A 14,652-nucleotide genomic window follows, 5' to 3' on the forward strand; every position below is an offset into this window, starting at 1 on the left:
CAACCTGTTGGTTTCGCCATAGCGCCTTTCACGGATGCAATTTTTTTATTTCTCAACTTTCGGACTTGTCGATCAATAATAGAAACTGGAATCTCTTCATAAGTCAATTCTTCATTAACCTCAATAGTCTCAACTGGAATAATGAGTGTCGGGTCTCCAACTACTTTCTTCAACATAGACACATGAAATACTGGGTGCACTAATGACATCTCAGGTGGTAGCTCAAGCTTGTACGCCACCTCACCGATCCTCTAAATGATTCTGTACGGTCCGACATACCTCGGACTCAATTTTCCTTTCTTAACAAATCGCATTACATCTTTCATGGTGGAAACCTTCAAGAATGCCCAATCATCTTCTTTGAACTCTAAATCCCTACGACGAACATAGGACTTCTGATGACTCTGAGCAGTCTTTAACTGCTCCTTAATGATTTTAACTTTTTCCATAGCCTGATGTACGAGGTCTGGCCCTATCAACTCTGCTTCCCCAATTTCGAACCACCCAATGGGAGATCTACATCTCCTTTCATATAAAGCCTCGAACAGTTCCATCTGAATGCTAGCATGATAACTATTGTTGTAGGTAAATTCTATGAGTGGCAAGTGATCATCCCAGCTACCTTGGAAGTCTAGAACACAAGCGCTCAACATATCCTCAAGCGTCTGAATAATTCGCTCTGCCTGCCCGTCAATCTGCGGGTGAAAGGCTGTACTAAGATTCACCTGAGTATCCAGACCTTGCTGAAATTTCTTCCAAAAATTAGTAGTAAATTGTGCTCCCCGATCAGATATGATGGAAACTGGAGTGCCATGCAACCTAACTATCTCTTTGATATACAACTGAGCATAATGTTCTGCTGTGTCGGTAGTCTTAACCAACAAAAAGTATGCTAATTTCATGAGTCGATCCACAATCACCCAAATTGAGTCAAACTTGCACGGAGTGCGAGGTAGTCCTACCATAAAGTTCATATTAATCATTTTCCACTTCCATAATAGAATTTCTATGTTCTCTTCCAACCCACCGGGCCTTTGGTGTTCGGCCTTCACTTGCTGACAATTTGGACATATTGCCACAAAGTCCACTACATTTCTCTTCATATCAATCCACCAATAGACTTTCTTAAGATCATGATATATTTTTGTAGAACTCGGGTGCACGGAATACCTAGAAGTGTGAGCTTCAGTCATAATTCTTTCCCGGAGACATCCACGTTTGGAACACATAGTCGTCCTTAGTACCTTAGTGTACCATCATCCATGCCAAGAGAAAATTCCATGGTCTTATGTTTATGAATCCCTTCTTTCAATTATGCCAACAATGGATCGTTGTATTGTTTCTCTTTGACTTCCACAACAAGTGATGATTCAGACTTATTTTGCACAATCACCCCTACTTCACTAGAGTCCGCAAGACGAACTCCCAAACTAGCCAATCGGTGAACTTCCTTGGCCAATGGCCTTTGATATGCCTCCAAGTGTGCTAAACTGCCCATAGATTTCCGGCTAAGAGCATCTGCCACAACATTAGCCTTCCCCGGATGATATAGAATATCAATGTCGTAGTCGTTGAGTAACTCAAGCTATCTTCTTTGCCCCAGATTCAATTCCTTTTGCTTGAAAATATATTGAAGGCTCTTATGGTTCGTGAATATATCCACATGGACCCCATATAAATAATGACGCCAAATTTTCAGTGCAAATACCACCGCCGCAAGTTCTAAGTCATGTGTTGGATAGTTCTTTTCATGATTCTTGAGTTGCCTAGAAGCATAAGCTATCACCTTGCCATGTTGCATTAATACACACCCAAGTTTGATTCTCGAAGCATCACAATATACTACAAACCCATCCATACCGTCTGGTAGAGTCAACACTGGTGTCGTAGTCAATCTCAATTTCAACTCCTGGAAACTCCTTTCACATGCATCTGACCATTGGAACTGAATTGCCTTCTGCGTTAATTTAGTCAACGAAGAGGCAAGGGTTGAGAACCCTTCACCAAACTTTCTGTAATACCCCGCTAAGCCTAAGAAACTGCGGATCTATGTTGGGGTTGTAGGCCTCAGCAAATTCTTCACAGTTGCAATTTTCTGAGGATCAACCTTAATTCCTTCACTAGAGACGACATGACCCAAGAATGTGACAGATTCAATCCAAAATTCACACTTTGAAAACTTTGCATATAACTTGTGCTGATATAGGGTTTGCAGAACTACCTTGAGATGATCAGCCTGGTCCTTTCGATTGCCTGAATATACAAGGATATCGTCAATAAACACTATCACAAAGGAGTCAAGAAAAAGCTTGAAGACTTGATTCATAAGATCCATGAAAGCTGCTGGGGCATTTGTTAGCCTAAAAGACATTCCCAAAAATTCAAAGTGCATATATCGGGTTCTAAAAGCTGTTTTCGGAACATCTTGCTCCCTGATCTTCAATTGATGATATCCAGATCTTACATCGATCTTGGAGAAGTACCTAGCACCATGCAACTGGTCAAACAAGTCATCTATCCTTGGCAGTGGGTACTTATTCTTGATTGTGACCTTGTTAAGCTGCCGATAGTCAATACACATTCTTAGTGACCCATATTTCTTTCTTACAAAAAGGACCGGTGTGCCCCAAGGCGACACACTTGGCCAGATGAAACCCTTTTCTAACAAATCTCTTAATTGTTCCTTTAGCTCCTTCAATTCTGCTGGTGCCATTCTGTAGGGTGGAATAGACATAGGATGCATGTCTGGCATCACATCAATCCCAAAATCAATCTCCCTGTCTGGTGGGATCCCTGGGAGTTCATCCGGAAAGACTCCCGAAAATTCATTCACAACAGGCACGGACTTAAGTGTAGGTGCATCAGCATCGGTGTCCGTAACCTGGACCAAATGGTAAATACACCCCTTGTTGATCATTTTCGTGGCCTTAAGGCAAGAAATAAGCCTAACTTTCGGCACTACTTCATCACCCTTCCACTCAATAACTGGCTAATTTGGAAATTCGAACCTAACAGTTTTGGTTCGGCAATCAAGCTTGGCAAAACGTGAATAAAGCCAATCTATACCTATTATCACATAAAAAGCGACCATTATCAATTCAATAAGATCGGCCACGGTGTCCCGACCACATAACGTGACAACAGAATCCCTATAAACCCGCGCGGCCAAAATAGATTCACCAACTGGAGTAGACACAGAGAACGACTCATGAAGCTGTTCCGGTTCTATCCCAAATTCCATAGCAACATAAGGAGTGACATATGACAAAGAGGAACCTAGATCAATAAGAGCATACACATCATGAGATTGGACAGTCAATATACCTGTGACAACATCTGGAGAACCTCTGAATTTTGGTGACCCCTCATAGCATAGAAATGGCCGGATCCTCCCGAACTCTGTGCTCTATCCCTAGCTGCACCACGCCCTGTGGGTGTTGGAGTGCCTCGAGCTGAAGGAGGTGCTGTGGATATAGTAGCTGTAGAACTTGCCAGTTGTGACGAGCCCCTGCTCGCACCCTGGCGGGACGAACGACAATCCCTCTGAATGTGACCCCTCAATCCGCACCCGTAGCATATGGGTAAGTCCATGTAGAATATTCCTAAGTGCATCTTTCCACACCTAGGGCATGGGGGCCTCCTCTACTGCTGGAATCTACCACCATGACGACCCTGCTGAAAGGAGCCCCTGTTGCCCTGACTGGGCTTGAAATGGCTCCACTGTTGCTACTGACTGGGCCCTGATGGCGGTGCACTAGCTGAAGACTGAGCAAAGGACTGAGATGGACCTGACAACCCTCCCCTAAATGTTGAATTGCCACCACCAGAAGAACCACCTAAGTTACCCGCAGACCGGGCCTTATTGCTACCCTCCCGCTCCATTCTGTTCCTCAATTTGCGAGTCTCTGTGGCTTGAGCGAATGCCACCATCTTACCATAGTTCATATCAGAATTCAAGGCAGCTGTAGCGACCTCATTAATTACCAAGGGACTAAGTCCCTACACAAAGCGGTGCACTCTAGCCTCCATAGTGAGCAACATGTAAATAACATACTTAGACAGGTACGCGAATTTCATATGGTAATCCCACACACTCAGGCTACCTTGTCTCAGGTTCTCAAGCTCAGCAGCACGGGATGCCTTAGTCTCGGCAGGCAAGAAATGATTAATGAAGGCATCGACAAACTCACCCCACCTTGCTGGAGGGCTCCCTTCTCCATGGGACTCCTTGCATAGTTCAAACCAAGAATATGCCACCTCTTTCAGGCGGTAGGAAGCCAATTCCACTGCCTTTGTCTCAGTAGCACGCATAACTCGGGGAGTCTTGTACATCTCATCAATGAAGTCTTGGGGATACTCCTCTAGGTTAGTACCCGTGAACACTGGAGGATCCAACTGGAGAAACCTGTTCACCCTGAAACTAGTAGAATCCCCTGGCTGACTAGAAGAAATGGGTGCAACATTTGATCTCTGGGCCTGGGAAGCCACTATTTGAGCCAACATCTGCATGGCTCCCCTAAGATCAACATCAGAAACACCAGAATTGGAAGCTGGAACTGGAATATCAGTTGGAGGGACCGTTGCATCGTCAGTAGGTGTAGGGACAGGTGCGATCTGATCAGTTGTAGTGGAATCATGCAATGTAGTAACTGGAGGAATATTCTCACTCCTTGGGTTCTCACCCGCATCATCAAATATAGGATCAACTACCACTCCTGGGGTGACATTGGCTCTTTGGCCAGTTCTTGCCTTCTTTTTAGGCGCCATATGCTGAAAATTAGAGCAATGCACGAGTTAAAGGAGGAACAATCTTACAATCAGCTTTATCGCACGATCGAGAACATGAAAGAAGGGTATTATTCCTAAATGCCCAAGTAGCATCCTAATTATAGATGTGGTCGACAACACACCGATAAGAAGGACTCTATGAGACACGGCTCCGAGACATTCTAGGACACTTTAAAATTTTAGGCTCTAATACTAAGTTTGTCACATCCCGAAATCGGGGAGCGCGACCGACGCTCAACCGAGTGAACCCGACCGAGCAAGCCTGTTAGATTTCCTTCTACCCAAACTCATCCATGAATGAAAATAATACATATTTTCATTAATTAGACAAAAGATTGTTCATGTCTACAATACCAATTCATTACCAATAGTTTCATCATTTTTAAAGTCTCAAATGGAACAGGTAATACAACCACAACATAACATAGTTTGACATTCCCAGTACCAATACACAACCCACACTTTGTCTACGGAGCTTCTAATAGATACAAAAGAGTACTATGATAATGCCGTCAACAAGTCCCCGGCTATACTTCAAACATAATACATGAGGAACAAAATATACATGACCCCGAAATGAAGTGGGGCTCACCAAGTCAGCTGGGAAGAGGATGTACCGCTATCACTGATCAATGTCTCCTGCTGTGGAACCACCTGCATCCATTAAAGATGCAGCGCCCTCAGCAAAAACGACGTTAGTACATATGGAATAGTACTAGTATGAATGACAAAACACCATCTCAATAGAATAATAAATAATACAAACAATAATATCATAATATCAATGGAAGCCTTAAACAACATCAAACCTCAATTTTGGATCAAGACATTGTTCAAATAAATTTCATTATGTTTAAGCTGGGAGGTCTTTAGTACTAATATGACACTATTCCCGACTCCAGTATTCACAATACCAATACCACCGTTCTTTTAGCACGGAGTCCGATCATGACCTAATCGGATAGGCTATCTCATTAGAGACATCAACCACAATCACTCTCAATACCAATACCACCATACTTTTAGCACGGAGTCTGATCATGACTCGATCGGCTAGGCCATCTCATTAGAGACATCAACCACAACCGTCATTTCAATTACAATTTATAGCACAATCACCATCATGTATGCTTCATGGTGTCCGATCACGACTCGATCGGCTAGGCTGTCTTATTCGAGACATCAACCTTTTTATATCAATCATCACATTTCATACTTCTTTCACATCTTTTCATTTCATTGTCACTAGTGGCCACAATTATAAAATCATTCTTGGCACGTTGGCGGCATTTAGTATTTCATGCTCACCTTTTCAATTTCAAACATCATCATCATCATCAACAATAATTATAATTCAATTCAAGATTTGTAGTACACATGTGAGCAATTTAGAGTCTTAGGCACATAGAGATATTTTACAAAATTTGGCATAATAGCCTTCGTTTGAACTTGACTTGAAGTCGAAACATTATTAATGCACAACCCATATTTTGAACACATCCTCAACTGATAACATAACATAAATAAAACATTTGGGATACTTATTGACATATATCTTTCAACACAACCTTACTCGGAATAGCCACTTTCATAATGAACAATTCGGGACTTACATAGATTACATGGATACCATGGGATACAATTCTAGGAGAAAGGTTTAGCCAACATACCTCAATTGAGCTTCCTTACACTCTAAAATATTCCGGAATTCTTAGCAACTTTAATCTATTTTAAAAATATAACAAATTGAACCAAAATTAGGAGGATGATCATAGTTCTAGCTCATTTGAGCATTTTATCAAACACTAGGTGTGCATTAAGATTTCAAGTTCCTTTTATGGAAGATTCCATCATCCCATAACCCATTCTTTGCCATTTTTAGCTCTACAATCTTCCTACACCCCTTGATAACACATGCATGTAAAATAAACAACTCTCATGCCCAAAATTATCTTACTAATTACCCATTTCTAAATAAAATTCGAGATTGAGGGTTAGGGTGTAGAATCTTACCTCTAGGATGAAGACCTAGTGAGGTTTCCTTGTTAATCTTCCAAGATTCGAGCAAGAATTGAAGAACAAAGTATTGAAGAACACTTTCTCACTCTAGGGCACTCTCTCACTCTAAAAATATCTGATTTGTTGGTCAAAAATGGTACAAATCGTCTATTTAACGAAGTAGGGTCGGGTTATAAAAACCCAAAAATGTTGCCCCGGAACAGGATCTGCGTTCGCATATGCGACCGCAAAATGGATATACGGTTCGCAGAACAAGCCGCAAAATTGGCCTTTGGAACTGGAAAAATCTGACTCGGTCTACGGTCATTATGCGGCCCGCAGACCTGTTCTGCGGTCGCATAATGCACCGCAGAACTGGTCTACTGTCGCACAATGCACCGCAGAACGTCCCTTCAAAAATCACAAAGCTGGATATGCGATCAGAGTGCAGCCCGCAAAATCGATTTGCGGTCACATAATGGACCGCAAAATGACATCAAAAACTCCCAGTTGCCTACCTCACTCTGCGGCCATTATGCGGTCCGTAGAGTGATTCTGCGGCCGCATAGTGGGCTGCAGAAGTGCCTTTCTTCTGCCCAAATTTTTCCTTTACTTTCCAGTCCTCAAACACGTAAGCCCAATTCGGCACCACGAAACATTATTTTTCCTTTGCAAAATTTTACGGGGCCTTACAGACGCGCCATGCGGGGCATTAGTGGGGAAATTGAGATAGCTAAGCTCTGAAAGATAATAGGAATTTGTACAAGCACGGTGCCCCACGTGCCACAGCAGTGGGGATTTCTCAAAGTACGGATTTTGCTTACGTTTTGACGTCCAAACTTGGTCCTCAACCCCCGAACATGATCCCGACTTAATCCCTTGGGCTTTTACTCGGACTTCAAAGGTCCAAATAGCTCGAATTAGCTCCATAACATCTACATAACTTGGAATCACTCCTACAAGGCATAAAACACACAATAAGTGCAAACACTATCAATTAAAGCTCAAACATGAATAGAGTGCAATAAGCGACTAAAATACGCAATTATAGCCTACCATCAACACCCCACACTTAAATCATTGCTCGTCCTTGAGCAATTAAACTACACTTCATATAAACACGACCCTTTTCAACAACTCTCATAACTCATCACACCAAGACTATTTAAAATAGACTAAGCACAATACCGTAACATCCTCGCCTCAAGATTTGACTCAAAAGGACCATGCATTTTTATAACCCCCTAACTTACTCTAACACAAAGGTCAACGACATTACCTTTCCTTCATGAATCAGGTGCCCTCACACAACAATAGAGAGTAGTTCCACACACAATAAAATTTAAAAACAATCAGGAACTCAAGATAGAAAGAATTCACTCACTCTCAGAAGTAACATTCATATGCCACAAAAGACGTACCATAGACTTGCCCGTGGTGTATTTCTCTACTAATTGAGCTCATTCCGTCAAGGATCAAGTAGGACTTTAATCGGTTGTAATGTAGACTGCGGGATGTGTATGATATATTTGGATATAAGAGTGACTGCACCTCCCTAAGCACTTTAATACATACAATTCATTGTTAAAAACCCCACACTTATATCAAGCCATAACTCCATCTTCACATCAATATACATCAACTCCCTACTTCTTTAAGCACAATTATATCAAGAGTTACCACTGTCAAGGAATATTTTTTCCACAATCATACACTTATTTTTTCTTTCTTTTTTCAATTCAAGTGGCTCTTTCTTTTTCAAAACAGTGCATCTTTCTCCTTAGTTCATTAGTTCCACTCAAAAGCCAAACCAGCCACCCCACACTTCAACTTTTACAAAGTTCATAACAAATTCAAGTGCTTCGAGAGGTAGAAGGTTCAAATAGATGGTCGATTCAAACAAATGGGTAAGACTTGTAATGTGGTTGCCAAAGAAACATGATTACATGATCAAAGGGGTTAACTAAGATACATAACAATTAGGTGGGTAAAAGTCTATAACTAGCTCAACAAAGAAATGCCTATATCACTTCCAAGATTGAATAAAACTACTATTTTGTTTTGTAAACACACGGGGCAAGTTCTAAACATCAAATGCAATGCACAGGATACACAAAACCTCACACACATATGGCACATAACTCACTCAGGATTGGACTATCAAGATACTCTAGTCAAAGCAGTTAAGCAAAGTTAAGATCATACAATTTAAGGTACTTGTACAAGAGTCAAAAACTTAGCCGAAGCATCATAACTAAAGCACTTACTATTCTCATGGCATAATAAGGTTAAGAGGTATTGCCTTCAATTCAAATCACAGCACAAGGTTTCCTACCTCCTAAAAAACAAAAACTAACTACACCCGGTTCAAACAAAATTTTTGGAAAAGAACCGCGGCACAAAGAAAAACCAAGTAGAAATTATTACACTACCTACAAACGAAAATCTTTTTGTCTTTTTTCTTTCGACTTTAATCCCTCAAGAAACATGTCGATGATATCCATCGTCGGGAAAAATCGAATTTTTTTTATTTTTTTTCAATTGTTTTTATCCCCAACTACTACAACCAACAAAAAAAAACTAATATACATACATACATACATAAATACAAATATCCCCCACCATACACTTTAAGTTGTGGCATGTCCCCATGACACACAATTAAAAAGCATAAGGTAAAGGAACTTCCCTGAATATCTAGTCGGGGTCTGAGTCAAAGTCGGGCTCCATTCCTCGCACCCGAACTAATGCACACATCCATGCAGACATTTTCTTCTCAGCCTTTTTGGGGTACACCCCACACTTATCTTTCTCACTCACTGTAGCCTTCTTTCGAGCCCTTCACTTTCCACTCAACATTCACAGCTAGTTTTTCCTTTTGTGCCCCATTTACTACATTTATCTTAAAAGCCACAGTCTCCTCACCCATTCTAAGCATGAGTTTTCTCTCATGTATATCCAATATCGCTCTACCCATTGGTAAGAATGTTCTTCCTAGGATAAGGTGGACCTCCTTGTTTTCCTCCATATTCACCACTATAAAATCCATAGGAAATACGAACTTATCCACCCGAACTAAGAATCTTCCACTATCCCCTCGGGTATTAAAGTTGTTTGGTCTGCCAGCTGCAATGATATTGGTGCAGACCTTATCTCTCCCATCTCCTTCTCCAATTTTATGTAAATAGATAGAGGCATTAAATTAATTAAGGCACCATAATCACATAAAGACTTATCAAAATGAATAGTTCCTATAGAGCATGGTATAGTAAAACTCCTTGGATCTCCACATTTTTGTGGGAGTTTGTTTTGCAATATCGCACTGCAATGCTCTGTGAGCTTGACCACTGAGGTCTCTTCTATCTTCCTCTTATTTGTCAGGATCTCCTTCAAGAATTTGGCACAAGCAGACATTTGTGAGAGCACTTCTGTGAATGGTAAGTTTACATGAACCTGTTTCAGCACATCCAAAAATCTCCCAAACTGCTTGTCCAACTTTTCTCTATATAGATTTTTGGGGAAAGGTAAAGAAGGCATATGCTGGCTCTCCTCAGGTTCCTCCCTTCTCGAAGTTTCTCCCTTCTTCTTTTTCTCAGTTTTTATCTGGCCCTTCTTCTTTTTATAAACATCATTCTTCAGCCGCTCCCCACTTTGTTTTTCAAGTTTCATATCGTTTTGGATCGGGGTGGGATCTTTTAACACTTCCCACTTCTCAGAGTTACAACATTCACTATTTCTTTGGGATTTCTCTCAGTATCGGCGGGGAGAGTTTCTGGAGCCCTCTTAGATAATATTGTTGCAATTTGTCCCACTTATCTCTCCCGGTTTCGAAAAGATGTGCCCAACTCTTTGATAGCTGCTCCATGGGTGTCCAACCTCTCATTTGTTTTGATAATGAATGCCTTCATTAGATCCTCTAGACCAGGCTGAATGGGCTGTTGAGGCTGAAATTGCTGCCTCTACTGATTTTGGTCTGCTGGAGCTCCTTGTCCCTAGGGTCTAGAGTTATTTTGTTTCCAAGCGTTCGCAGTACCCCAGGTGAACTCCATGAAAAACTGGGGTGCCTCTGACCCATTGCATTAAAATTGTAGTTTCCCACAGCATCCACTTCCTCAGTTGAGGCTAGACACTCATGAGTAGGGTGTCCTCTTCCACATATATCACAAGCTGCGTGAGACTCATTTTGTATCGAGGCTAAGGTAAGCTTCTTTATTTCTTTAGCCATAACATCAAGGTGTACCTGCACAGATGTAGTAGCATCAACCTGATGAACACCAGTCGATCTTCTTCTTTTAGCACCCTCAGAGGGCCACTGATTTGCATCTTCAGATAACTCATCAAGAATTGTAACTAGCTCCTCTAGATTCTTCTTAATCGACGGGCCTCCAGCTGCATTGCTTAATGTTTTATGTGAAGCCGGTGTCAATCTATCCCAAAAGTCCTGAAGTTGCATCCATAGTTCAATTCCACTATGTTGACACTTTCGAACGATCTCCTTAAACCTCTCCCATGCTTCAAAAACAATTTCATTCTCTTTATGGCAAAAGTTATGGATTTCTCTTCTAAACTTGCCCGTCTTAGATGAGGATAAATATTTATCAAGAATTTTTCTAGTCATCTCCTCCGGTGTTCTAATCGATCCCGTGGGCAAGCTTCGAAGCCATTGCTTTGCATCATCATTGAGTGTGAAGGGGAATGCCCTTAGGTACACTGCATCTCGTGACACACCACTGTATTGAAAGGTGTTCATAATCTCCTCGAAGTCCATCAGATGTGTATTTGTATCTTCGTGCATCTTTCCTCTGAAGACACAACAATTTTGAAGGGTTTGAAGAACCCTTGCTTCAACTCAAAATTGTTAGCTGCAATTGGAGGTGGTCTAACACTTTATAATCCTTGATTGTAGACTGGTCTAGCATAATCGCCCAGTGATCTCCCAGGTATGGGAGCTATATTACTGAACTGGTCTGCAACCAAGGATTGATTTTGTGCAATTCTCCGACCCCTCTCTTCTTCATAGATGATCTGTGCATCTCTAATAGCTGCTTTCTCAGCATCCCGTGCAGCTTTTTTCCGTTGTTGGGCTGCCTCTCTTGTAGCCAAATCTACATTATCATCACTGTTTCCAGCCATAGTTCCTTTGGTTGAGGATTGTCCAACCTTTTCTGATGTATCGGTGAGATCTCTTTCCTTCCTCAGCTATCGCAATTATGTTTCTATCTTTGGCTCGTATGGTAGCACTTCTTTTGCAAAAGCTCGAGTCATGCACCAATCTAAACCTGTAACCTGCGCACAGTCAAAGAACACCAAACGTAAAAAGAGAAAAATAAAATAAAAATTCCTGAATTAGCACTACAAACTATTTCAAACACTATTGATTGCCAATCCCCGGCAACGGCGCTAAAATTTGACGAGCTTGAAACACACACTTAAATTATGCTCGCTAATCAAATATAGTATAGTATAATATCTAATCCACAAGGATTGAATTTAAACAGTATTCCCATAGTTTCTAGCTTCATCTCTATACAGGATGATCAACAATTGAGATTTATATGATTTCTAACTAAAATTAACTAAGAGTCTAAAGCTATTGTCTAATGACAATTGAAACAAGGAATAAGCAAAGAAGGTTATCAATGGGAGAAGATAGACTTTTGATAAGAAAAGAGCAAGATAATTTTTTGGGATCTAACTCTAGATAATTCACTTCTAATGTTTAAGTGAGTCTCTCGAAGTCACTCAATTATTAGTTCACACGTTCAGCAAAAACACCTCTCTCGATTAAGTCTCCACCTCGCGAGATGAACCAAATTAAGCACGTGAAGATATGCAAGAATGCATAGTGGATTAGTCTTTAGGAGAACCTCTTTCGATTATCCTCCTAACTAGGTTTAATCAATGATTCAACTAGCCTCTTCTGATTAGTAAGAAGAATTAATGAACTCAACCAATAATATAATGCAAAGATATCACAAGTTATGCCTCTCTTGATTACATGAACAAGTGAATATAGATGCAATGATTAAATCATCAAAAAATGCTTCAATACATAAAACTAAAGTTATAATCCATAAACAATTATCAATACACCAGATCCATCAATCCCTAAAGAGAACTACTCCATAGATATGGAGAAATTCATCACAAATAAAGTCAAAGTATAGGAAAACATAAATTCGATCCAAACTCGGGTCTTGAGTGAGGAAGGAATGATGAAATCCTTGTGCTTTTGCTCCTCCAACTCTTCCTTAGTATCCTTAGGTCGATTATGTGTCAAACGTCCAAAAATAACGTTTTCCATGTATTTATACCAAGTAGGGTCAGGCCCAGATGAAACCACCTTCTCCTAGCCGAAATAGGATTTTCACTATGTAAAAATTGCATAGGCGTGCCGCATGGGGCGACGCACCATGTGGGGCATTAGTGGGGAAATCCAAAGAGCTAAGTTCTGATAGACAACAAGAATATGTACAAGCGTGGTGCCCCACGCGCCGCGGTAGTGGGGATTTCTCAAAGTACAGATTTTACTTGCGTTTTGACGTCCAGACTTGGTCCTCGACCCCCGAACATAATCCCGGCTTAATCCCTTGGGCTTTTACTCAGACTTCAAAGCTCCAAATAGCTCGAATTAGCTTCATAACATCTACATAACTCGGAATCACTCCTACAAGGAATAAAACACACAATAAGTGCAAACACTATCAATTAAAGCTCAAACATGAATAGAGTGAAATAATATTGTGACTCTCTAGTATCTGCCCCACCATATATGCCATCTCTCCACTAGTGATATCAGTAGCTACATAAGCTTCACTTAACACCTTCATCAAGGCGTACTTGTGTGCATCTGAGTTCTGCATCAATGATAAGATAGATATTTGGGCGGGAGTCTTGTTTAAGTGATCAACAACAGAGTATTCCCTTGCTTGTACCTTCCTACAAAGATCATCAGTGCCTGTCTCCACAGCAGGTGATTGTGGTGCAGTCTCTTTACTCGTTCTTGCAAGATTTTCAGGCGTGTAAACTCTGTCGGTTCTGGTCATTCCTTGTGCAACACCTGTCTCTTCCATCTTGGCTTTTCTCTTTCTCCTCGCCTCCGCCACATAATCCCATGGGACAATATCAGACTTATAAGGCGGTGTTGGAGCTACCATCACAGTGAAGAGCGTAGCTACCTCAATCTCGAATGTTTCCTGGGTTTGCACCACGATCGGTGAGAGGGTGACAGGAGACGTTTTGGAAGCATCCCCCTCTCGGATAAGTCTAATAGATCTTTCCTGATTGTCACGCCCCAAAACCGAGGAGCGCGACCGGTGCTCAACCGAGTGAACCCGACCGAGCAAGCATGTTAGATTCTTTCTACCCAAACTCATTCATTAATAAAGAGATTATATGTTTTCCTTAATTAAACAATAAAGTGATCATGTTGCAATACCAATTTTTTACCATAAGGTTTACCATTTTTAAAGTCTCAAATGGACAAGTAATACAACCACAACATAACATAGTTTGTCTTTTCCAGCACCAATACACAACCCACACTATGTCTACGGAGCCTCTATAGATAAAGATGAGTACAATGATAATGCCGGCAATAAGGCCCCGGTTATACCTCAAATAGAATACACAAAGAACAAAAGATACATGACCCCGGGATGAAGTGGGGCTCACCAAGTTAGCTGGGAAGAAGGTGTACTGCTATCACTGATCAATATCTCCTGCTTTGGAACCACCTGCATCCATTTAAAGATGCAGCGCCCCCGACAAAAGGGACGTTAATACCGTCGAATAATACTAGTATGAAAACTAAACACCAATTTAAGAATTCAGAAATACAAGATGAATATGATGAACCAATGCGAC

The 14,652-nt window shown here is 41.1% G+C and overlaps 2 protein-coding genes and 1 non-coding gene across 3 annotated transcripts; 1 reads left to right on the forward strand and 2 right to left on the reverse strand.

The window, feature by feature from the left end:
* Nucleotides 1–2,989: 2,989 nt before the first annotated feature.
* Nucleotides 2,990–4,767, reverse strand: LOC138897465 (uncharacterized). Its single transcript, XM_070183434.1, has 4 exons — nucleotides 4,579–4,767; nucleotides 4,104–4,395; nucleotides 3,735–3,962; nucleotides 2,990–3,276 (listed from the first exon to the last, which is right to left on the reverse strand). Exons 1-4 carry the CDS (start codon nucleotides 4,765–4,767, stop codon nucleotides 2,990–2,992), a joined length of 996 nt encoding a protein of 331 aa, XP_070039535.1.
* Nucleotides 4,768–9,598: 4,831 nt separating this feature from the next.
* On the reverse strand, nucleotides 9,599–11,581 carry LOC138897466 (uncharacterized). The gene is made up of 3 exons (XM_070183435.1): nucleotides 11,027–11,581; nucleotides 10,002–10,494; nucleotides 9,599–9,822 (listed from the first exon to the last, which is right to left on the reverse strand). Exons 1-3 carry the CDS (start codon nucleotides 11,579–11,581, stop codon nucleotides 9,599–9,601), a joined length of 1,272 nt encoding a protein of 423 aa, XP_070039536.1.
* LOC117276620 (small nucleolar RNA R71) lies at nucleotides 11,250–11,356 on the forward strand. The gene has a single exon (XR_004506883.1). It is a non-coding gene; the product is annotated as a small nucleolar RNA R71 (small nucleolar RNA).
* Nucleotides 11,582–14,652: the final 3,071 nt, after the last annotated feature.

This window comes from Nicotiana tomentosiformis, chromosome 8, assembly GCF_000390325.3.
Source record: "Nicotiana tomentosiformis chromosome 8, ASM39032v3, whole genome shotgun sequence".
Taxonomy (NCBI): Eukaryota; Viridiplantae; Streptophyta; class Magnoliopsida; order Solanales; family Solanaceae; genus Nicotiana; species Nicotiana tomentosiformis.

What these genes read in the sequence shown, in the direction of transcription:
- LOC138897466 (XM_070183435.1), bottom strand. Translation starts at nt 11,581, where the DNA reads ATGCACGAAGATACAAATACACATCTGATGGACTTCGAGGAGATTATG. An exon ending in ATGCTACTACATCTGTGCAG is followed by an intron (nt 10,495 to 11,026) that starts GTACACCTTGAT and finishes AACTCTGAGAAG; the next exon opens with TGGGAAGTGTTAAAAGATCC. An exon ending in TAAGTCTTTATGTGATTATG is followed by an intron (nt 9,823 to 10,001) that starts GTGCCTTAATTA and finishes TGGATTTTATAG; the next exon opens with TGGTGAATATGGAGGAAAAC.
- LOC138897465 (XM_070183434.1), bottom strand. Translation starts at nt 4,767, where the DNA reads ATGGCGCCTAAAAAGAAGGCAAGAACTGGCCAAAGAGCCAATGTCACC. An exon ending in CACCTACTGACGATGCAACG is followed by an intron (nt 4,396 to 4,578) that starts GTCCCTCCAACT and finishes AGGTTTCTCCAG; the next exon opens with TTGGATCCTCCAGTGTTCAC. An exon ending in TGCACCGCCATCAGGGCCCA is followed by an intron (nt 3,277 to 3,734) that starts GTCAGTAGCAAC and finishes TTATTGATCTAG; the next exon opens with GTTCCTCTTTGTCATATGTC.